Source organism: Chanodichthys erythropterus, chromosome 2 (genome assembly GCF_024489055.1).
Source record: "Chanodichthys erythropterus isolate Z2021 chromosome 2, ASM2448905v1, whole genome shotgun sequence".
Lineage (NCBI taxonomy): Eukaryota > Metazoa > Chordata > Actinopteri > Cypriniformes > Xenocyprididae > Chanodichthys > Chanodichthys erythropterus.
The window spans coordinates 34,299,205-34,323,158 of NC_090222.1; the positions used below are offsets into that span (position 1 = coordinate 34,299,205).

The 23,954-nt window shown below is 36.3% G+C and overlaps 1 protein-coding gene across 1 annotated transcript; it reads right to left on the reverse strand.

Moving 5' to 3' along the window:
* Positions 1-1,201: 1,201 nt before the first annotated feature.
* hpn (hepsin) lies at positions 1,202-21,881 on the reverse strand. The gene is made up of 13 exons (XM_067410775.1): positions 21,693-21,881; positions 20,884-20,989; positions 15,736-15,837; positions 15,049-15,090; positions 13,309-13,438; positions 13,068-13,184; positions 10,818-10,858; positions 10,570-10,735; positions 9,081-9,277; positions 4,554-4,649; positions 2,900-3,042; positions 2,428-2,592; positions 1,202-2,330 (listed from the first exon to the last, which is right to left on the reverse strand). Exons 2-13 carry the CDS (start codon positions 20,900-20,902, stop codon positions 2,277-2,279), a joined length of 1,272 nt encoding a protein of 423 aa, XP_067266876.1. The 5' UTR covers positions 20,903-20,989; positions 21,693-21,881; the 3' UTR covers positions 1,202-2,276.
* Positions 21,882-23,954: the final 2,073 nt, after the last annotated feature.

The following is a 23,954-nucleotide window of genomic DNA, read 5'->3' on the forward strand; positions in this document are numbered from 1 at the left end:
GAAAAAGCAGTCAGATTACTGTATGTCAAAGGTCAGAACTTCTATTGTACATATATTCATATCAGCTACTTTCATGAACATACAAACAGAACAATAAGCATATATATAGAATAAAAGCTAAACTGTTTTGACTTTTATTGTCTATTCAACAGGCTTACTAAATTACTAAAAAATGTTATTCAGAAGGTTATGGTACAAAATCTGAATAACAATATAGCAGCTTAACAAAAATTAGACAAACTTGAATTAAACAGTGCATTACATAGTAAAGAAGCTATTCATATATGTACATCAATGTATGCAACAATACTGACTGCCACAGCAATGACTTTACTCACACTGCTCTCTAAACCAGTCTTTGGTTTGTATCTTATCAATGCTTAACCCATCTTTTAAGACAAAAGAGAAATAAAATAAAATACATGTAAAATACATGAAGTGTGTAGTTTTCATAAAACATTTTCAAATGTCACTGCTTGGCCATTTCAATTTACAAAACCTAGTTAAGTACATATTTAATCATGGCACATTTCACAGAGGCCTGTATTATTCAGTAAAATCCTACTCATAAGTTCATGTATTAAAGATTTGCCCTATATGCCTATTCATATGCATATACTGTACTGTGCCTGTGCTGCTAGTAAACAAAATTGAGATAAATACTGTAGATTGAGATAAAGTCCTTGTCAGATTTAGGATTGTGATCAGATAAATGATATTTTTCTTGCCGTCTGGAGTCCATATTATGTTGTTTGTACACTATTTTATTATTTAAATTAAGATTTTTTTTTTTTTTTTTTTTTATTTATTTAATCTGACTACAGCTGAACATTACCATATATATTTAATTCTTGGTACCAAACACACTGTACAAACCTGCAATAAAGTAGGATGAAAAATATCCTTAAATGTTTTGAATTTTTTACAAAAATATTTATTATTTCATTTATATGTTTTTTTGTGTGTGTGTGTGTGTGTGTGTGTGTGTGTGTGTGTGTGTGTGTGTGTGTGTGTATATATATATATATATATATATATATATATATATATATATATATATATATATATATATATATATATATATATAATATGTATACATATATATATATATATGTATAAATATTATATATATATATATATATATATATATATATATATATATATATATATAAAATCTTAATTATGTCAGATAACACTTAAGCAAAACATGGTCAGGTCAAAGTGTCTGAATAATTTTTGGTTCCAAATATCAATTTTACTGCTATTCCACTGTATGAAGAAATTTTGGGTATAATATGTCACGGTTTACTTTATTTTGCTATCCTCACTTAAATGAACTATAGTGTCCTGCACCAACTAGTAAAAATCTATCAAAAATATCTGAATAATTTTTGGTTTGACTAATATATATATATATATACACACACACACACACACACAAACATATAAATGAAATAATAAATAAAAATTGATGTCCGGCCTAGGAAAATTGACATCTTCCCCCTTCATTCAAATATTATAAAAAAATTAGGATTTTGTAAGCATATTGCATAGTTGTGTTTGGAGTCAACTGTTTTATTTGTGATAACGCAATAAAATTGTGCAGACATAATTTTTGGCCAGGCTGTCATACAAAAAAATTATGAACATGCAAAAACAAGAGAGAACCAGGTTATGAAGAATTGGTTATGTTGTAGTCAATGTTTGTTTTTTGTTTTACTTTGAGCTTGTTGTTTTTCTTTGCATTTTGTTACATTTTAAAACTTGTAGCTGTAGAGTAGCTGTAGTTTGCCTTTTTTGTCAAATAATTTTGTCCCATAGGCTAAATACCTTAACCAAGTTTAGTGTTTTGTTCTCCCCTCATATTTATAATATTTTAAAAAAAAAATTAAATATTTTCCTCATATTTTGATGGTTTATTCAAACTTGTAGGGTCAATAAAAACTATATATATATATATATGATATATGATTACATTTGATTACTGTACCATATCTCATCGTACTATACTTTGGAGACAGATTTTCAAAAAAAGCATATTTTATGGTAATTGCCAACTGATGTGTTCATAAACTCAAAATACAGCATCAGAAATGGTTCTTGACCTCCATGATAGTCAGATATTGCGAAAGATATTTGTCCTTGAGACAGGTTGATCATCACACAACATCTGATCAACATCAGACGTCTGATCTCAGTCACAGATCCGAGCAACAAATCTGACCTCAACGGGCAATATTTCAGTCTCATATAAAATATTTTTCCACTTTAAATGGCTATGGTGTAACCGCTCGTGCCATTTTGTGCACTCCTGGGGAATTCTCATACATCTATGGAGGTAAATGTGAGAGAAAAGTGAGGTCAAGTTTGTTTTTATGACATGTAGATAAGCTGATGAAAGTGTGCCGGTCATCTTGAATCACTCACCCTCATGGCTGTAGAAATCCAGGGCAGAAAGCGTGACACACGGGTGTAGACGCCGGGCTTCTTGGCCATGGCGCAGCCTGTGCCCCAGCTTACCACCCCCAGCAAACGATAGCGGCTGGTCTTAGAAAGGACATCCGCTGCTACAAAAGGACCACCACTGTCCCCCTGACATCATATGAGAGATGATATCGCATATCAGTGCACAATGCCACACAGCCACATGACATTAGTGAAAAATTTTGCCCTCTAGTGGCCATGTGCAGTGCTGCTCAGTCGATCTAGACCAGGGTTGGCCAAACCTGCAGAGTTTAACTTCTCAGCACACCTGCCTGGAAGTTTTTCTAGTATGTCTAGTGAAACCTTGATTAGCTGGTTCAGGTGTGTTTCATTGGGGTTGGAGCTGAACTCTGCAGGACAGTGGCCCTCCAGGTTATCTAGACTGATGATGATGTCATAACTGAGCGGCAAATACCTGGCAGGAGTCGGTTCCTCCCTTCTCATAGCCGGCACAGAACATGGTGGTGGTGACCTGGTTGTCGTAGTAATCAGGACCGTTGCACACAGTATCGCTGATGATGGGCACATTGGCTTCCTGGAGGACGTTGGCTTGAGTGCCTGCGAGAAATAAAGAGATGTGAAGGAGGCTGTCAAAGTGAAACAAAAGCACAAATGTTCTGATCTCTAGAATGCTTAAGTGAATATTCAGTGTTTTCAACCTAATGTCAACCATTGCCTTCAAGTCATGTTAGAATACTTATGGAAAGTAATTTTGCCTTACTTTTTGTAACTATTGAGACACAGGACAAGGACATAAAGTTATAAAAATGTATAACTTATGATCCAGACCTACGGTATTTGTTTCAGGCATGATTCTCAGCTACAATTGGACATTACTGTAGGGCTACAATAATTCAGAAAACTTGAAAGTTTTCCAAAATTGCCAGCGTTTATGTGCATTAATCTCATAAATATGATCATTCTGACATGACAAGGCTGGCATGCTGTCAATTACTAATACGTGACCCTCAGTGTTTATGAACAAACAGGAAATGTGTTTATAGTAAATGGAAGCTTAGCAGCTTAGTAAGTGGGCAGCATCATGAATAAACATTTAATATACTAATATAATAAACTTTTCTAAAAGTATAACCATTGTACTGTAACATTACATGTGCTAAAATTAGAACAATGCAGTGTTATTATCATTCATATTATTTTAAATTAAAAATGAAAAATCTGAAATAAGTTGAATATTTTCATCTATATTTTACCTTATTTATTGTATTATTTCAATTAACAAAGATTTATGTAATAATTCCTTGAAAAAGATGTGCACTTTAGTAATTTATAATGTAGTAGTAGAGTATTTATTATGGAAATAGGACTTTAATCATTACTTTAATTAGCTTGCACAGTATGTCATGTATTTAAATATATTTGTTATTACATTTGTGATGACGAAATTAGAATTAAGTACATTTAAAACATCAAATGACACAGTACAGTTAAAATTCTATTAAAATTATATTTATATGTGTGCTTTAGTATGTTAGTCAACACATCAAAATAAGTGTACTTTAAAGTTTGGCAAAAGATTATTAAATCATAATGATTTGTAATGTACTTTAAAGTAAAACTTTTAATTTGACATTATTGCAAAGTGCACTTTTTCATGAAAGTGTAATCTCTTTAAGCACACTTGAGTAGTCTTTTATTTCATTTAACACATTATCTGCAAGTATAGTTTTACAAAAATATACTTTTAAGATTTGAAGTACACTACACATACTTAGCAATTTTTCACAAAGGATAACAACACTGGAATGATGTGATAGAATCAAACTCCAAAAGTATTTTATAGTATTTTAAGAATTAATTTAAGCACTTTTATGTGCTTGTAAGTACTAAAAAACAAGTAAGGGAAGTTGAAATTTGTGTGTGGTAACAAACAGCAGGTCACACACATGGTTACTTCAAGCACAATAGATCTCACACAGGTCACTGACACAAAGGTCAAAGAGAGACAGACAGACAGAAAGTCTCCAGTTCCAGGTAAAGATTATAAACACTGGAATACAGCAGTACAGTGACCTTTAATTAAAGACACAGAATGAGACATTACTAACCATAATACTCCATGTTACCCCAGCCGGTTACTGTACCTATCTGCCCATCCGCCAAACGCTGGCCGTAGGTAGGAAGACACACTGGCTGGATATAATCTAAAACACCAAAAGAGATGATGTCAATGGTTTTTACACAGTCATTTGCAATTCTATGACAGAACACTAGAGGAAATGAGGAGCAATTTTCAGTTTCTTCCATTTCCTTTGACCTTATGTAGCCCCGCCCCTTTTCAGCGCTGCGCTCATTGTGTTTTGTCTTCCGGTTTGTATTTCCACAACGTGAAGTTAAGATCTTATGAATTTATGAATGAACCACTCATTTTAAAATCTTCCTGGTCTAACTGATATTTGTTATGATAGCCGCTTCAAACATTTCAATGCTCATGATAACTTTCATTATTTCTACAATAAGTTAATCCACTTCACTAGCTAATTACACTTCGACAGAGATGCCATATAAATATACAGAGCTACCACAAAACCTCATGACTAAACAAAGGGCGCCAATGTGAGTGTGCACACCTATGTGAAAAACGGCAGGCTTTTTTTTTTTTTTTTTTAATGCCTCAGGCTCGGGTTTTTTTTTTTTTTTTTTGGCTTGATGTCCCGCCAACTGGTCGACCAATGATATTGCCTTGAGCTGCTGAAGTTACAGTAAAACATGACTTGGTGGTGGTCAAGCACAAAACACTCTTGCAGAGCACACACTGATACCAAGACAATGAAGAGGAAGTAAGTAGATGAGGCAGACCACTACAAACAAACTGTGGTTTGTATGGGTGCTCTGCCAGTTCTTGACCACATGAGAATGTCTATTTTATAAATATGTTTATTTGCACTAGCGTTCACTTGCACTACTGTCATTGTGACTTACAAACCCGATTCCAAAAAAGTTGGGACACTGTACAAATTGTGAATAAAAAAGGAATGCAATGAAATTTCATGCCAAATATTGACTCATTTTCGATTTCTGGAAAGCTACACATTCCAAAAAAGTTGGGACAGGTAGCAATAAGAGGCCGGAAAAGTTAAATGTACATATAAGGAACAGCTGGAGGACCAATTTGCAACTTATTAGGTCAATTGGCAACATGATTGGGTATAAAAAGAGCCTCTCAGAGTGGCAGTGTCTCTCAGAAGTCAAGATGGGCAGAGGATCATCAATTCCCCCAATGCTGCGGCGAAAAATAGTGGAGCAATATCAGAAAGGAGTTTCTCAGAGAAAAATTATCATCATCTACAGTGCATAATATCATCCAAAGATTCAGAGAATCTGGAACAATCTCTGTGCGTAAGGGTCAAGGCCGGAAAACCATACTGGATGCCCGTGATCTTCGGGCCCTTAGACGGCACTGCATCACATACAGGAATGCTACTGTAATGGAAATCACAACATGGGCTCAGGAATACTTCCAAAAAACATTGTTGGTGAACACAATCCACCGTGCCATTCGCTGGTGCCGGCTAAAACTCTATAGGTCAAAAAAGAAGCCATATCTAAACATGATCCAGAAGCGCAGGCGTTTTCTCTGGGCCAAGGCTCATTTAAAATGGACTGTGGCAAAGTGGAAAACTGTTCTGTGGTCAGATGAATCAAAATTTGAAGTTCTTTTTGGAAAACTGGGACACCATGTCATCCAGACTAAAGAGGACAAGGACAAGCCAAGTTGTTTTAGCGCTCAGTTCAGAAGCCTGCATCTCTGATGGTATGGGGTTGCATGAGTGCGTGTGGCATGGGCAGCTTACACATCTGGAAAGGCACCATCAATGCTGAAAGGTATATGCTCCCGTCCAGATGTGGTGTATATCAGGGAAGACCTTGCATTTATCCAACATGACAATGCCAGACCACATACTGCATCAATTACAATATCATGGCTGCGTAGAAGAAGGATCCGGGTACTGAAATGGCCAGCCTGCAGTCCAGATCTTTCACCCATAGAAAACATTTGGTGCATCATAAAGAGGAAGATGCGACGAAGAAGACCTAAGACAGTTGAGCAACTAGAAGCCTGTATTAGACAAGAATGGGACAACATTCCTATTCCTAAACTTGAGCAACTTGTCTCCTCAGTCCCCAGACGATTGCAGACAGTAATAAAAAGAAGAGGGGATGCCACACAGTGGTAAACATGGCCTTGTCACAACTTTATTGAGATGTGTTGATGCCATGAAATTTGAAATCAACTTATTTTTCCCTTAAAATGATACATTTTCTCAGTTTAAACATTTGATGTGTCATCTATGTTGTATTCTGAATAAAATAGTGAAATTTGAAACTTCCACATCATTGCATTCTGTTTTTATTCACAATTTGTACAGAGTGTCCCAACTTTTTTGGAATCGAATTTGTATTTGCTCTACCGTTTCTGACTACCATCTCCTCATGTCATGTATATGCCATTCTGTATTTTTATCTTCTTTAATTTTATTAATATCATAAATATGTTTATTTGCACTACCATTCAGCATGAGCACCATATACTGTCAGGGAATGCATTTGCACGTTGATTCTGCGCATCGCCAGTGTAAATCGATTGGGTATGAACGCGAAAAACGCTAGCGATAAGTGCGCGATAATCATCCCGGTGTGTACGAGTTTTAAAGATGCTGTGCACTTGTTTCTCTGGTGCATAAGGTCTATACTCTTAAAAATATAGATTCTTCATTGGCTTTTTAATTCCACAAAAGGTTCCCTGTAGTGGAAAAGGTTCTTTAGATTTTTTTTTAAATATTGTTCAGTCTAAGAAAAAATGTGTTCTTTTACAGTTTTTCTCAGTCGCTTTGGTACATTTCTCGAATCAAACTCACAATTTGCAAAACAGTAAGTGCATTTCTCAAAACAATTTGTACAAATAGCAAAACACCATGGATAACCTGCAAAAGCCACTCTCTTACTCAAAATCCTTAGTTCATCTCTCAAAAGTAAATATCTGTGTCAATGAACATGTCAGTGCCATCAGAATGACAAGTCCTTGTGTCATTGTGTACGGATAAGACAGTCAAATTGTTTAGTCATGTTCTCAATATAACCGTTTACTCTGGAGGGACGTTCTGATGGAAACTATGGCTAAAGTTTTGATGACAATTATTGTCAATTATAAGTTACATCTTAGTGTATGTGTGAGTGTAATTGCAAGAGAATGGAAAAGATTCAAATTTACTCTCTTACTGTTTGTACTGTATTGTATTGACAGAACATGTCATTGAGTCATTGAGTCATGTCGTTATTGAGTCATGTCATGTCGTCAAGATGGGAGCAATTTACCAATTCAGGACAGATTTAGAAAAAAGTCTAATGGAAATATAGAAAGTATAGAAATATGCTTGACATATTATGATAACTTGTTCAACCATTTTGCATGTAAAGACTTATGCTATGAGCTTGTGCCTAAATGTTGTGGGGGGTGAGACTATTCAACAGAGACCCAATATAATACATTTTGATCAACATGACGTAAGCAACTGATAATGTAGGAAACAACAGAGAATTGTACATAATCATTTGCATGGATGTACCAAAGCATTTGCAACTTGTTCAAAGAAATGAGAAACTGCTTTTTTGATGTGCACAAGTGACACAATGATGTGAGAATTGAACAGGTAGTTTTGAGAATTTCAATTCTGATCTGAGAAATGTACCAAAGCGACTGAGAAAAACTGTAAGAACTGTTTGCTGAAAGGTTCTTTGGGGAACCAAAAATGGTTCTTCTAATGCACCCCCTTTTGGAACCTTTATTATTAAGAGAACAAAATCTTTTCAGAATAAAAGCCAACATATTTCCTAACAACATTCTGGTTAACTATAGAGAAAACTGTTCATATGAGGAAAAGCTTTGTCCTTCTGGAAAAGTCTGCCGGTATTGTCTTTTGTTTCGACTCAAGGCCGTGTGGAAATAGAGGAGCTTTGTTCTCAGGACGAGCAACCTGAGACCAGAGGGAGGTTTTACTATAATGCTGTGTTCACCTAGAAAGGCTTGTAACATACCACTACCTAATGAAAAACACCTCAAAACAAACTCCAATTAAACTGCTGCTAGTAAAGATTAGTTCTTGTTAAACAGAGACATATCTTTTATGAACAAACTATTTTATGAAAAATACCTTTTGTGTTAAAATGCCTTTAACATGACACAAAAATAACAACATCACATTTATTTTAATATTCAAAAGGTTACAACAAAAGTTTCCAGTCATTTTTATGTCCACACCAAGAGCAAAAAGGCAGCCAATCAGAACAAATCAGATGCTTAACGTATATTTGAGCAATTAAATTTCACTGTGTATTTTCTGGGTTACACTTTATTTTGATGCCCCCCTTTAGACATTCTGTTGACTATAAGTAACGATGCACCTACATGCCAAATATCTCTCATTAGAGTATTAGTAGACTGTTAAGGGTAGGGTTTGGGTTAGTAGAATAGGGTGACATGTACTTGCAAAGTTACTTATAGTCAGTACATTGTCTGTTTAGGGAGCATCAAAATAAAGTGTTACCATTTCCTTTTGTTCTGTGTAAAAACTCACCAGTGAACTGCAGAGGTTTTGTCAGCGCCAAGACTGCAATGTCACGACTGTTGTCATCAATGTTGGCGTCGACGAATGGCAGGTAGCTGCTGTGGTAGACAACGGTCTTAACCTCAGCGATCACAACGTTCTTACGGATGGGAGTGTTGTAGATCGATCCCATCAGAACCCGCCAGCGTGACACATGACGATACCTCCTGAGGATACAAGCCTGAGAGTGAGATCTCACATACATACACTAACATTCAAAAGTTTTTGTTTTTGAAATAAATCTCAAAATGTTTAATTGATCAAAAGTGACAGTAAAGACATTTATAAATTTTAGAAAGAATTTTTGTTTAAAATAATTGCTGTTTTTTAACTTTATATTAATCAAACAATCCTGAAAAAAATCTGTCAAGGTTTCGACAAAAAGATGAAACAGTAGATAGATAGATAGATAGATAGATAGATAGATAGATAGATAGATAGATAGATAGATAGATAGATAGATAGATAGATAGATAGATAGATAGATAGATAGATAGATAGATAGATAGATAGATAGATAGATAGATAGATAGATAGATAGACATTGCTACTTGCTACCATTTTTAGCATGGAGTTGGCATTTTTAGCTTGTTTCTAGAAGTTGTTAACATGTTGCTAACATGTTTTAGCATGGTTTTAATCAAGGATAGATAGATAAATATTTCTACAATTTTTAGCACATAACTAGCATGTTTTAACTTGTTTCTAGAAGTTGTCATTTTTAAACACATTGCTAGCATGTTTTATCATGAGTTTAAAGCCAAGCAATCAGATAGATAGATAGATAGATAGATGATAGATGATAGATAGATAGATAGATAGATAGATAGATAGATAGATAGATAGATAGATAGATAGATAGATAGATAGATAGATAGATAGATAGATAGATAGATAGATAGATAGATAGATAGATAGATAGATAGATAGCATGGAGCTAGCATGTTTTAGCTTGTTTCTAGAAGTTTTTAACATGTGTTAACACATTGCTAGCATGTTTTATCATGGTTTTAAAGCCAATCAATTAGATAGACAGACAGACACATAGATCATAGGTAGATAGATAGATAGATAGATAGATAGATAGATAGATAGATAGATAGATAGATAGATAGATAGATAGATAGATAGATAGATAGATAGATAGATAGATAGATAGATAGATAGCATGGAGCTAGCATGTTTTAGCTTGTTTCTAGAAGTTTTTAACATGTGTTAACACATTGCTAGCATGTTTTATCATGGTTTTAAAGCCAATCAATTAGATAGACAGACAGACACATAGATAGATAGATAGATAGATAGATAGATAGATAGATAGATAGATAGATAGATAGATAGATAGATAGATAGATAGATAGATAGATAGATAGATAGATAGATAGATAGATAGATAGATAGATAGATAGATAGATAGTAATAAATAAAAATATGGATGTAAAATGTGTGTGTCACTCACTCAGGAAAGCAGTGTGCAGCACTGACAATCCAGCGATCGGAAATGATGGATCCACCGCACTGGTGAACTCCATCATACTGTAAGCTGACCTGCCACGGCCACGAACCCTGGCGAGCATCGACTCCCCCCACGATCCGCTCTTCAGGCAGCATACGGCGACCACAGTCTACAGCGATAGAGAGTCAACAAATCATGTATTTGCTGTGAAGAAATATTCCACATGCTACAAATTGAGTTGTAACACTTACCCTGACAAATCACCTCTAGTATCTGACCTTTGTCACATTTACTGAAACAGAAATGAAACATCAGAATGTTGTAGAGAGATTAACACTATTGCAATTGGTTCTTAGATTTTAGGAAGTGTTATTTTTTTTTTTTTTTTTTTTTTTTTTTTGCATGATTAAAATGCAATCTATCTGAATCACTGCTAAAGGTGAATTGTGTAAAACTGCAAAATGTTGACTGGCCAGTCATAGCAACATTGGCTCAACCATCAAATTAAGATTTTATATATATATATATATATATATATATATATATATATATATATATATATATATATATATATATATATATATATATATATATATATAAAAGATTTATATATAAGATTTATATATAATCTTAATTATGGATGCAAAATATTTATCTATTTTTTTTTTTTTTTTTGAAGAAGAAGAAGAAGTGTTTTATGCCCACCAAGGCTGCATTTGTTCTCTTTCAAAATGGATAATGGTAAGAATAATTATTAATTGAGCAGAAAGTCATTAAAAATAATGTAACACTGGATAATGTGACACTGACGACTGGAGTAATGATACTGAAAATTCAGGTTTGTATCACAGAAATAAATTACATTTTAAAATATATTCAAATAGAAAACAGTTATTTTGAATTGTAATAATATTTCATCATATTTCTGTTTTTACTGTATTTTTGACCAAATAAATGCAGCCTTTGTGAGCATTAAAGTCAACATTTAAAAACATTATTCGTAATTATTCCAAACTCTTGATCAGTAGTGTAATCGATGCCCAAGAGAGAGGCCGGAAAGCATCTTTCTCCCTTGATGGCCAATCAAAATTAGCTGTGTATTCTAATGCAATACATTTTTGCCAACAACATATTAAAGGTGCTCTAAGCGATCCTGGGCGGAGTAACTTCCTGCTGACGTTCGAAGTGTTGTCAAACAAAACAGAGGCTAGCTAGACCCTCCCTCCTCTTCCTCCTCCCCCTCCCCTCCATGCTTCCTGAAACAGTCATTAACTCGCATTTAAAATCATTCTTGTCGGTTATTGGCTGGAGCATGTTTATTATGTTAAGTCAGTGTTTCTCAAACTTTTTCGGCCATTCCCCACTTTGGAGGTAGGGAAGGTTTCTGAGCCCCACCTGTCCCCAATCGCCCCAACAAAAATTAATAAGCTAGGCTTTAGGTTTAATACATTTAAAATGTATTAATTTATCAACATTAGGCCTACATTTTAAAACATTACATCAAATAACAGCATAAAAAACTTTATTTATTATATATAAATTATAAATTAAATATTATTTGAGGGTTTTATTGTTTCCATGGCAATGCGTCAGGCTTGTCACGTCACACAACGCAGCCACAATAAACACTGTATGACAGATGTAACGCTTTTGTTTCGTTTCGCCTTTTTTTTTTTCAAAATATTCACAAACTTGCTTACCATGTAATCAACTATCTGATATTCCGATTCTCAAATATGTATAAGTGAGTGTGTTTTGTCCTTTAAAAACATTAATAAATGATCTTGATCTATAATGGGAGAAGGAGCACCGCCATGTTTGTTTGCGCAGCTGTTCAGTGAGCCCTGTCAGTCGGATTTATAGCACGTGAATTCATCAATTTCTTCCGAAATCCATGTAAGTAAGTGTCCGGTGATCTGGGAGAAAAATAGAGTAAACTTTAAAGTTACTTATACTATGTGTGTCTGATATGAATAAAACACGTCAGCAAATTATATTTAAAAGAGATGGGCACAAAATGTCCAAATTTCCTCGTTTGTTGCGCCCCACCTGTCATGTCTCTATGCCCCACACTTTGAGAAACGCTGTGTTAAGTGGTCCAGGCTGCACCACTTTGTTTTTATTGCCATTTTCGGAGCTTGTGGCGACTACAGAGACCGCGTTTTTTTTTACAGTGTGTTCAGGGGACAGGCAGCTAGCGGATAGTGAGGAGATGTTTGCTGTATGTGACAAAAAATGTTTTGGCCTAAAAACGCGTGACATCGCTTAGAGCACCTTTAATCACAAATATTTCATTAAATTATAGATGATTTTTTTTTTTTTTTTTTTTTATCAGTGACATTTTACCAGGTTTTGGTAGACTCTAAAATGCAAAATGTATAGCTTGCTAATGACCTCCTTGTTCAAAACAAGGGTTGAAAGAAACTGTTTGAAAGTTTATTTTTGCAATTCAACTTGGTGATGCTCATGGTGCATATCTTTTTTTTTAGGCAATGTCTTACCAAGGATAGAGGGCTGTTTTTATCTTCTTCCCATATGTTAACTCACTATCTTTTACGCAGAAAAAATCTCGGTCACCACCATTGTCAGGAGCACAAGTCACTGAGAAATTTACTGCTCTGAATGAAAAGAAAATCGCAAATTAAGACATAACTAAAACAATGAGGACAATAAATGAATCTAACTTGACCACATGAATGTCTACACATGAGATACAATGAGCCTGGCATGCTTGTTTGTTACCTGATGAAACCCATCTCCTCACAGCTGATGTTGGCGACGAGCTGGTTGACGCTGGATGAGCAGACGTGTTTCCACCTCCGCTGGGTGGGGTCGAACACTCTCAGCCTCTGGTCAGCTGCACTCACCTGTACTGCAGGACATAATGAAGACAGTGAGCATGTTCATACTATTTTAGATAACATTTTCTATGTTGCATGGGAATGTTCAGTAAACAACCAGAATGCATTATGTGTATACTACAATGTAATGTGCTCAACTTGACCTTCCATTTCCAATGTGAAGAAAATGAAACGCATTATAACTGAGATTACAACTGGATGCCACTTTAGGAATTATATATGCAACATACACCGATGAGCCAAAACATTATGACCGCCTGCCTAGTATGCTGTTGGTCCTCTGCGTGCTGCCAAAGCAGCACTGACCTGCCGAAGCACAGACTCTACAAGAGCCCTGAAGGTGTGCTATGGTATTTGGCACCAAGACGTTAGCAGCAGATCCTTCAAGTCCTGTAGGTTGCAAGGTGGAGCTGCCGTGGATCAAACTTGTTGGTCCAGCATATCCCAAAGATGCTAATTTAGATTGAGATCGGGAGAATTTGGAGGCCAGGGCAACACCTTGAACTCTTCATCATGTTCCTCAAACCATTCCTGAACAATGTGTGCAGCGTGCATTATCCTGCTGAAAGAGGCCACTTCTACCGGGGAACTCCATTGTCATGAAGGGGTTTACCTGGTCTGCAACAATGTTTAAGTAGGTGGCACATGTCAAATGTACATCCACATGAATTGCCGGACCCTGGGTTTCCCAGCAGAACACTGCTCTGAACTTCACAGTCCCTCCACCGGCTTGTCGTCGTCCAACAGGTGCATTACTTTCCCAAGAAGCACACAGCGCACACGTACACAGCTGTCAATGTGATGTAAAAGTAAAAGAAAACGGGATTCATCAGACCAAGCGACCTTCTTCCACTTGTCCAAGGTCCAGTTCCAAAGCTTGCGTGTCCATTGTAGTCGCTTTCGACGGTGGACAGGGGGCATCATAGGCACTCTGATTGGTCTGTGGCTACACAGCCCCATACGCAGCAGATTGTGATGTACTGTGTGTTGTGATACATTCCTCCATCATTAAAATTTTGTGTGACTTGTGCCACAGTAGACCTTCTGTTGGCTCGGACCAGACGGGATAGCCTTCGTAGCCCTCGTGCATGGATGAGCCTTGTGCACCCAACACCGGCGGCAGTTTGTGGTGTGTCCATAATCAGACCTCTGATGGTAAATTCACCCCTGCTGACCAGGAGCAACCCACAAACCTTGCTGTTTCAGAGATATTCTGAGCCAGTCAGCTTGCCATAACAATTTGGACCTTGTCAAAGTCACTTGATGGACACGTTGATTACAAGAACTGATTGTTTGCTTACCATCTAATCTACCCAGACCTTAATATGTGGCCTTGTTAGGAGATGATCAACAATACTACACACACCACCATTTAAAGAATTGGGGTCAGTAAGTTGTTGTTGTTGTTTTTTAAGAAATTAATACTTTTGTTCAGTAAAGGAGGCATTAAATAGTGACAGTAAAGACTTTTATAATGTTACAAAAGATTTCTGTTTCAAATAATGTATCGAGTATTAAAGGCTTCCACAAAATATGAAGCATTAAAACTGTTATCAACATTAATAAGAAATGTTTCTTGAGCACCACATCAACATATTAATTAAAAATGAACAATGCTTACCATCAAATAATCCAGTATCTTCTGTTGTTCTAAGATATGTGACTGAAAAGCAAACAAACAAAACAAGTGTAATAAGTTTCTGGAGTGACTGCAGTATCCCGTTGAATCAGCAGTTCCTACACTCTAAAAAATGCTGGGTTAAAAACAACCCAAGTTCGGTTGAAAATGGACAAACCCAGCAATTGGGTTGTTTTAACCCAGCGGTAGGGTTAAATGTTTGCCCAACCTGCTGGGTAGTTTTATTTAACTCAACTATTGTTAAAAAAATTACTGTATTGCTTAATTAAAATGAACCCAAAGTATGTTGGAAATGAACATTTATTAATGTTCAATGAATAATTATTAAACAATAAACATTTATTAAATTGCTTATTAATACATTTATATTAATAAACTATTAAATTTATATTAATAAAAAATTAAATCTTATTAATAAACATTCATCTTTTGTCTATTATTGTTGTCTCTAATTGCATCTGGTTTTTAATTTCCCAACTATTTTGGGTTCATTTTAAGCTAGCCATATAGCAATTTTTAAATAATAGTTGGTTTAAATAAAACTACCCAGCAGGTTGGGCAAACATTTAACCCAACCGCTGGGTTAAAACAACCCAATCGCTGGGTTTGTCCATTTTCAACCCAACTTGGGTTGTTTTTAACCCAGCATTTTTTAGAGGGTAGTCTTACCAAGGGCCCAGATGGCGGCTCCCAGACCCCCCAGTATGATCAAGATCACGGCTACTGCAGCGACCACCCGATACGGACTGAAGATGGTCATCCCTGGACTTCCTGTAGGACGGAAACCAACAACGCTTTCAGTACAGGATAAAGTATGTATTTAATGCAGTAATGTGGGGTTTTGTGAAAATACATGCCTGTGAGCAAACACATAAACCATGACAGCTGATGAAAAGAACAGAACCATGAACAAGATCAATAGTCCAAAGTCATCAATTCCTCTCTGCTAAAGTAAACGTGGGACTGAATCTCAGTGTCATGTTCAGCTCTCTCTCTCTCTCCACACACACACACACACACAGAACAGTGTCAGCATGTTCCTAAACAAAATCCTACAGATGTAACCATGTTGGTGACCAATGCCAAAAAAACCATGCATGCACTGAGCTTTCAAATACTGTTTACAAGCACTACTTTATTCTACTGATCAATACATAACCATTATCCTAGATAAAACACACCGAATATAAATATGACTTTGAAATACATATGACTTATGTATCCTGCTTCTCAGATGTTTATGCTGAGAAATAATCTCTAACAATCCCACGTGTCTCCTTTAGAGTTTCAAAGGAGATCTCAACAATGCCATGCATATACTTTGCTCAGATTTGTCAAGATAGCAAAGTCTGGAATCAAAAGTTAAAGATTTCAATTTGACATCAAACATTTAAATAAACACCATAAATAAAATATGAATAGAATTATATATTAATAGCTCTATACTCTTGATATGACCATCTTATTTTTTTCTCCTAATGAATTCTTTTCTTGACATGAAAGAGTCAAATAACAGTAAAAATAAAAATAATAATTTTTCTTTTAAAAAAAATTTTAATAAATCAAAATTATATTATTTCAGAATTTTTTTATATAATTTTTGTGAAAGACAGAAAGAATGGGTACATTTTTCTTCATTTTCACTTTGATATAATTTACTTTTGCATCTTAATATTGTTCTTGTACATTTTACACATTTTGTTTTCTATTAAAAGCCAATGATATGAAAATACAAAGAGAAAAATCATAATAGGTGGCTTTCCTTCAAATGCTAAATGTGTAAAACACTGTAATTGTGACAAAAACAACATTTTTAAGGAAATAATGTAGATTTAGATCTTGTGAGCTAAAAATATAGCAACCCTGAGCAATAAATCCTCCATTGAGAGTACTGGGAAAGAGATCAGGAATCAAACCTGCATCCCCTGCATTTCAAGCACATGCCTTACTGTACCAATGTGCCATGGCTCCAACCAAAATATTTTTTAATTATTATTTTTACATTTTCTTCTTCCTTTTAGTGTGTATTGTTATGTTGAAAAAGGTCTACAAAGTTACATAAAGTGCAAAGTCCACTCCAAAGGGATTTATTCTCAATATCAGCACTGTTCCTGAAACACCTTGATATAGCCTTGAGTTTTCTTGGGAACGAACACGTCACAATATTCCTCATTTAAATAACTCCCGCTCAAATCTCAAAAAATGGAGACAAGGCCAGGTTGAGTTAATTTAGTAGTGTGTTGAAACTCATGGTTAAGGGATGTGACACTTCCCAAACACGCTTGAAGCAGTTCACAACACAGTCACAACACAGTGGTCAAGCTGACCATTCAGAACACATTGTGCTTTTTGGAAGAAAGGGCTTCATAGAGACAAGAACTAAACAGAGCGTTAATGACTCATACTGTAATAAAGGTGCAGCAACAATGTCATATATGTAAAAAATTATGTGTTAGAAAACATTCAAGCATGAAAACCTATAGCAGAACCCAAAAACAAAACCAAGACTTTGAAAAAGTGCATTATAGGTCCCTTTTAATAAACCAAATAAAGAGGCATGTGTATTTTGTGAACGATGAGATTCAGGTTCTGTGTTTCTACACATGCAGATTCCCTGTGGGCCTGCTCATCACCATCACAAAACGTGATGTCCTGACTGTGAGGAAATTGTGCACGATCTTCAGACAGAAGCCCTGGTGTGATGATTAACAGTAGACCCATGCGACATCAGATCACTGCAGAGACCGTGCTGTCTGATAAGCTCAGAGCAAACAAACACACAAAATAGGTTGCCGCAGATCTGCATCAGAGCCGAACGCACAACCCTTTTGGTCACTACATAGAAAACACTCTGTCAAGACCTGAAGGTGTAAAATTGTCTAAGGAAAAAAAAATATATTGGACTGTTAAGAATGATGTGTAATGTGTTTGCTGGAGATTGATGATTCACACTCTCAGTAGTTCTCTCATGACGTTTCTCACATGATGAGAAAAATTTGGTGAATGGGCAGCTACTTTTCCCTTCATTGAAATGTAATTTCCAAGACCAAGAGCTGACATAAGAATCCTATATTCACTAACATTATTTCTTGAGGAATAATATAGATGCCCAGTCATCATAGTTAAGTAAAATCTAACATGGTCATCACATGTGAAGAGAAAAATGTATTAATCAGTAATGACTAACTGTATTCTATCCCACTCCTTACACAATTACTTTCCAAATAAACGATTTATGAAATTGAAATTGTTTTGTTGAGCTATGTGCTAAAAAGAGATGGCAAGTGATTTAAAAGATGCAGAACTAAAACATCTACACTTTCGTTCAAATGTTTGGGGTCAGTAATGTTTTATTTTTTAAAGAAATTAATATTTTTATTCTTCGAATACACGTTAAATTGATTAAAATTGACAGTAAAGATATTTAAAGTGAATGATAAGAATCCTGAAAACAATGTATTGCTGTTTACACAAGAATATGAAGCAGCACAACTTACAACTGTGATAGTAAAAAAATCAAAAGTTGAGAAAACTTGAATGTTTAAGGCAACAAACTTATTTTTGAGTTTTTTGTAGGAGATTTTTGAGTTTTCTCAACTTTTTGTTGTATAAACTGAATACAACAAGTTGAGAAAACCCAAAAATCTGCTGAAGTTTGTTGCCTTAAACTTTTAAGTTTTCTCAACTTGATTTTTTATAGTGAAGAAATGTGTTCTGAGCAGCAAATCAGCATATTAGAATGATTTCTGAAGGATCATGTGACAATGAAGACTGGAGTAATGATGCTGAAAATTCAGCTTTGCCATCACAGGGATAAATTACACTTCAAATAGAAAGGAGTTATTTTAATATTTCACAATATTACTATTTTACTGTATTTTGATTAAATATATGCAGCCTTGGTGATCATAGGAGACTTCTTTCAAAAACTAAAAAAAAAAAACTAAAAAATGACCACATACTTTTGAATGGTAGTGTATGAAGAAAATTAATCTTCTGCATGAATTAGGCAGTTTAGCACTCTTAAAGGGGTAGTTCACCAAAAATGAAAATTCTATCATCATTTACTCACCCTCAAGTTGTTCCAAACCTGCATTTTTTCTTCTTCTGCTGAACACAAAATAAGATATTTTGAAGAATATGGGTAACCAAAAAGTCGATCGAAAAAAAAAAAAAAAAAAAAAACTGTTTGGTTACTGACATTCTTCAAAATATCACGTTCAGCTGATGAAAGAAACTCATACAGGTTTGGAACAACTTGAGGGTGAGTAAATAATGACATAATTTTCTTGGGTGAACCAATTAGAATCAAGTATTTCAGAGAGCATCTAATAATATGACATTTTTGATGTATCTACATTAGATGTTGGACTGAATCTATATGAGAACTGTTGTAATTTTAGTTGTGAAACATCTTGGTCATTGATACAAGCTGTTAGATAATAAAAAATGCCCATGAAACATATCAGCGTATAAAGAAAAGGCAAAATCTGACCATCCATATCTCACTTTGACTCTCAACTGACCAGTGACGTTTCGTCCGAGCCTAGATTTCAATAGCTACATTCGAGGTCAGAACAAAACTGAAACAGTGCGATGTTTTCCTGTTTGCGGTCTCTCGTTTCATTCCTGAGGATTTCCCCACTGCCTCAGACTGTTTCTACAGCACCTGCCGTGACCCATTTGACCGGAGAACAAGTACTACTTTTGTCTGAGTGGGGGTTTGTATGAGACAGAGCTTCTTCATGGTACACTGCTCTCTCTCTCTCTCTTGCTCAAGACCATCACACCTGGATGATTCAGGTTTCGCGGCCAAATTAAAACATCACAACCCCTTTTAAAGGGTTAGGAATAGAATACAGAAACAAAACTGTTGTGTCAGCTCGAAAATGTCCTAGTAATGAATCCACTATAAAGGAATGTTTTGGCCCAGAACATTCTCTCATTCTGTGGTTTGTCCTACAGTAGACGTCACCTGTGAGATATTAAATATGGGCAGCCAGATCGCAATGAGAATGCTAAACGGTTAATCAAGTGAGCAGCATGTAATACTGGGTTTAAAACAACCCAAGTTGGGTTGAAAATAGACAAACCAAGAGAATGGGTTGTTTTAACCCTGCAGTTGGGTTAACTACATGGTAGTTTTATTTAACCCAAGTATTGTTTAAAAACTACTGTATTGCTTGCTTAAAATGAACCCAACATATATTGGAAATGAAGATTTATTAATATGTTTTATAAATTAACATTTATTAATAAGTTTAATGAAAAATAATTAAACAATAAACATTTAATAAATTGCTTATTAATAAATGTTCACCTTTTGATTATTATTGTTGCCTCTGGTAATTATGTGTCTGATTTTTAATTTATAACCTATCTTGAGTTTATTTTAAGCCAGCCATATTGTCCTTTTTAAACAATAGTTAGGTTAAATAAAACTGACAAACATTTAACCCAACCGCTGGGTTAAAACAACCCAGTCCCTGGGTTTATCCATTTTCAACCCAACTTAGGTTGTTTTTAAACCAGCATTTTTTATATATAAAGGTTCAGTTACGCAAGACTGGATATATTTTCAGTTTACCCTAATTTAACCCTGATTTTTATTTTTTTTATCCATTTATATTTATGTGCTGTATAGCCAAATCACGTCATGTCACGTCTCGACACCTTTTGGCCTTCTGTCAAAGTAATACACGGACCCAAACTGACCAAAACAAATCGAGTACATGACCCATCACCTGCCAGCTCAGTTAATCTTTAACAAACCAGTTGTCTGATGTCAAAAAAAGAGAGAAACAGCTCAGCACTCACCGATCTTCTTCTCTGACATCTTTGTCCAACAGAAAACTGAAAAATAAGCTTGGAATGGATTCCAGTGATTCCTCCTCAAAACGTCGATTAGCTGCTTCTTTCAGACCTGGAAATGTTTAGAAAAGCTTAGAAGACATCATTTACATGCTGTCATGGACAAAAATGGGTTAAGCAAGTTAAATAAACCAAAGTGCAAACTGAGAAAAAGTGCTGTTAGTAAGAACAGTCAGTGCTGTTATTAACAATCACTGTAAAAATGTTTTCAACACAATGCTATAAAAATCAAAATGTACCTTGTACCTTGTGGCAATCATTTCACTTTATTTATTTATTTATTTTCATTAATAATTAAATTCAAACTGAGTGATTCACCACTGCAGACTGTAATCCTAATTTTGTTTCATTTAAGCCAATTAAACTCAAGTTTTAAATCTAAGTGCTGGAATGTTTTTAGTGTTGAAAAACTTACTTTTTTAATTTTTGTCTGTTATGTTTCCAAGTATTCACTTTTATTTTCTCAGCACATGAATCTGTGATCATTTTTTTAAATGTAAATTAAAAATAAAAAAGCAAAGAAACAAACAGCTAATTTTACATACAGTAGCCTATATAATCAGTAAAATCCAATATAACGAATTTTGCCCTGGTGGTCCGTTACATAAGGAGAAAAATATCTCTGGAGATGATGATTATTATCATTTTTGGTTATAAATTAACATTTTAGGAAGATATAAAACGAGTGTCTTTTATTTCTAGTTGTCACTCATAATCGTAAAAAAAAAAAAAAAAAACATAATTTTCAGCTTTACCTCTTTACTGCAGGTCCTTGAATACACTTTTGAATTAGAAACAAAGAGATGAAGCGGTAAATCTGTTGTTTCCTCCAAATATCCGCGCTGACATTTCACTTTCCCCGGAGTCCTTCGCTCTTTTATTGTGTGTTAAATGAAGCTATTCTCCGCCAGTCAGAACAGCTCTTCTTCTCACTCTCTCTGCTCTTTCTGTGCTGTTCGCTGGAGTGGAAACCTCCCTCTTCCGGTCAGTAGAGAGTCTCAGCGGAGCGCAGGTGTGTGTGTGCAGGTGCGCGCGCGCTAGACAGGTGAATCTGTGTGCGCGCATCTCAACTTCAGGAGCAGCTCATCTAACGAAGCACGTCAAGGAAGAATACGACTGCCACTAACATAAAGCAAAACTAATGCAACCATATACTTGATGCCATATCATCCCCTTGGAATTATAAGGTTATGTCTGCATTCTGAGCAGTTTTGAGCTTCAAAGTTTTTGCATTCCATTCGACTTTGTAGATAGAACCTTTTTGTTTTCTAAAGAAAAAACATCATATAATGTAAATAAGCTGTCACAGAATAAGAATATGTGAATAACACAATTTTGACAAAAATGTCAGATAAAACCTTATAATTCCAAGGGGACGATATGGTAAATACTGTATCTTGTTTGATTATAGATCGTCGCACATAAACACTGATCCCTGAAACTGATCAATAAAATGAAATATCTGTCATGACAACTCTGGGAGTGTTTGGCATGGTAATGGGTATGACAATGTTGATTGGTCTTGGAGGAATAGATCTGCTACGCTACTGCTGCAGAGAAAGTACGGGACTTGCTACTGCCAATACACATGACACGCTGCTGCTGCGGCTGTGCAATATAGCGTACGTGAATTACCCATAGCAGATCTATACAGGTGGAGATGGGGAAGGTGGAGAGTTTCTGAAAGCGCGCTTCACAGCTAAGGCAAATGCCAGCGAGTTCATTGGCTACTGATACAGCAGGAACCAATCAGCTTCGCCCTATAGATAACAATGTGATTATGAGCAGATTGTGTTAAATGACCTATAGTATAAGCCTGCGCAATCTAGAGTTTCATGACTGAAGTATATATATATATATATGTGTGTGTGTGTTTGTGTGTATAGATAGATAGATAGATGACATAAAGTTTATTCATGCTTTTTTAATATATAATTTATATATATATATTCTTCATACAGTGGAATTGTTACGAATGGGAGACTCAGGCAGGGGATCCAAGTGCAGCGTTTTATTAGAAGTGAGCGTGGTCGTTCAGGCAGGGTCAAACAGGAACAAACAGGAGCAATAAGGAACAGGCAGAGTCGTAGTCAGGGTACAGGCAAGGATCGAGGCAGGCAGCAATGGGTCGAAAAACAGGAATCAGGCAAAATCAGTCACAGACAGGCAAACAGGATACAAGGAAACGCTCAGAAATGTGACACAAGTGACAACAAGACTTCACGATCAGGTGATGAGTGTGTGAGTCTTTTATAGTCCAGGTAATGCATGGCAGCTGGGTGTGGTGATTAGTGTAGTGATTGGTGGAGTGAGTGCAGGTGATTGGCAGAGAGAATTGTGGGAAGTGTAGTCCGGGGAGTGACAGGAGCAGACGGTGATCGTTACATAACGCCCCCCTTCCGGAAGGCGCGTCCTCGCGACGTAAAAGGCACGAATAGGGAGGGAGGGTGGGTACATTGGAGCTATAGCGGGACCATGGTCTCCAATGCAGGCTCCAGGGTAGCCATGGTGGATCAGGCGCCACGGGTAACCACGGCAGGTCAGGTGGCTCGGGCAACCACGGCCGGTCAGATGGGTCGGGCAGCCATGGCAGGTTAGATGGTTTGGGTAACCACAGTAGGTCAGGTGGCTTGGGTAACCACGGCAGGTTAGGGTCCATAAACGGCCATAATTGTTCAAAGGCCAATGACGGCAGGGGCCGGGCAGGGTCCCCACCCACAAGCTCCCCACCCCTAGGTATACTGCCCCCCCCCAAAAAGTTCTTGGGGAAATCAACGGAGTCATTGGCGGGTTCATGGGCAAGGAGCTCGGGTGGCGCCTGCAGGGCAGATGGCCTGAGCGGTGGTGGCAGGGCCGACCAAGGGTGCTCCGTGGCCGTGTCAGGGAGAGCGGGCAGCTCGGTGACGGCCTCCGTGGCCGTGTCAGGGAGAGCGGGCAGCTCGGTGACGGCCTCCGTGGCCGTGTCAGGGAGAGCGGGCAGCTCGGTGACGGCCTCCGTGGCCGTGTCAGGGAGAGCT

Excerpts from the sequence above, each read along its gene's own strand:
- hpn (XM_067410775.1), bottom strand. Across the intron at positions 13,185-13,308 it reads GAGGAGATGGGTTTCATCAG|AGCAGTAAATTTCTCAGTGA; the intron begins GTAACAAACAAG and ends CTTTTCATTCAG. Across the intron at positions 2,331-2,427 it reads GGATTTCTACAGCCATGAGG|ATGTATGAGAATTCCCCAGG; the intron begins GTGAGTGATTCA and ends TTACCTCCATAG.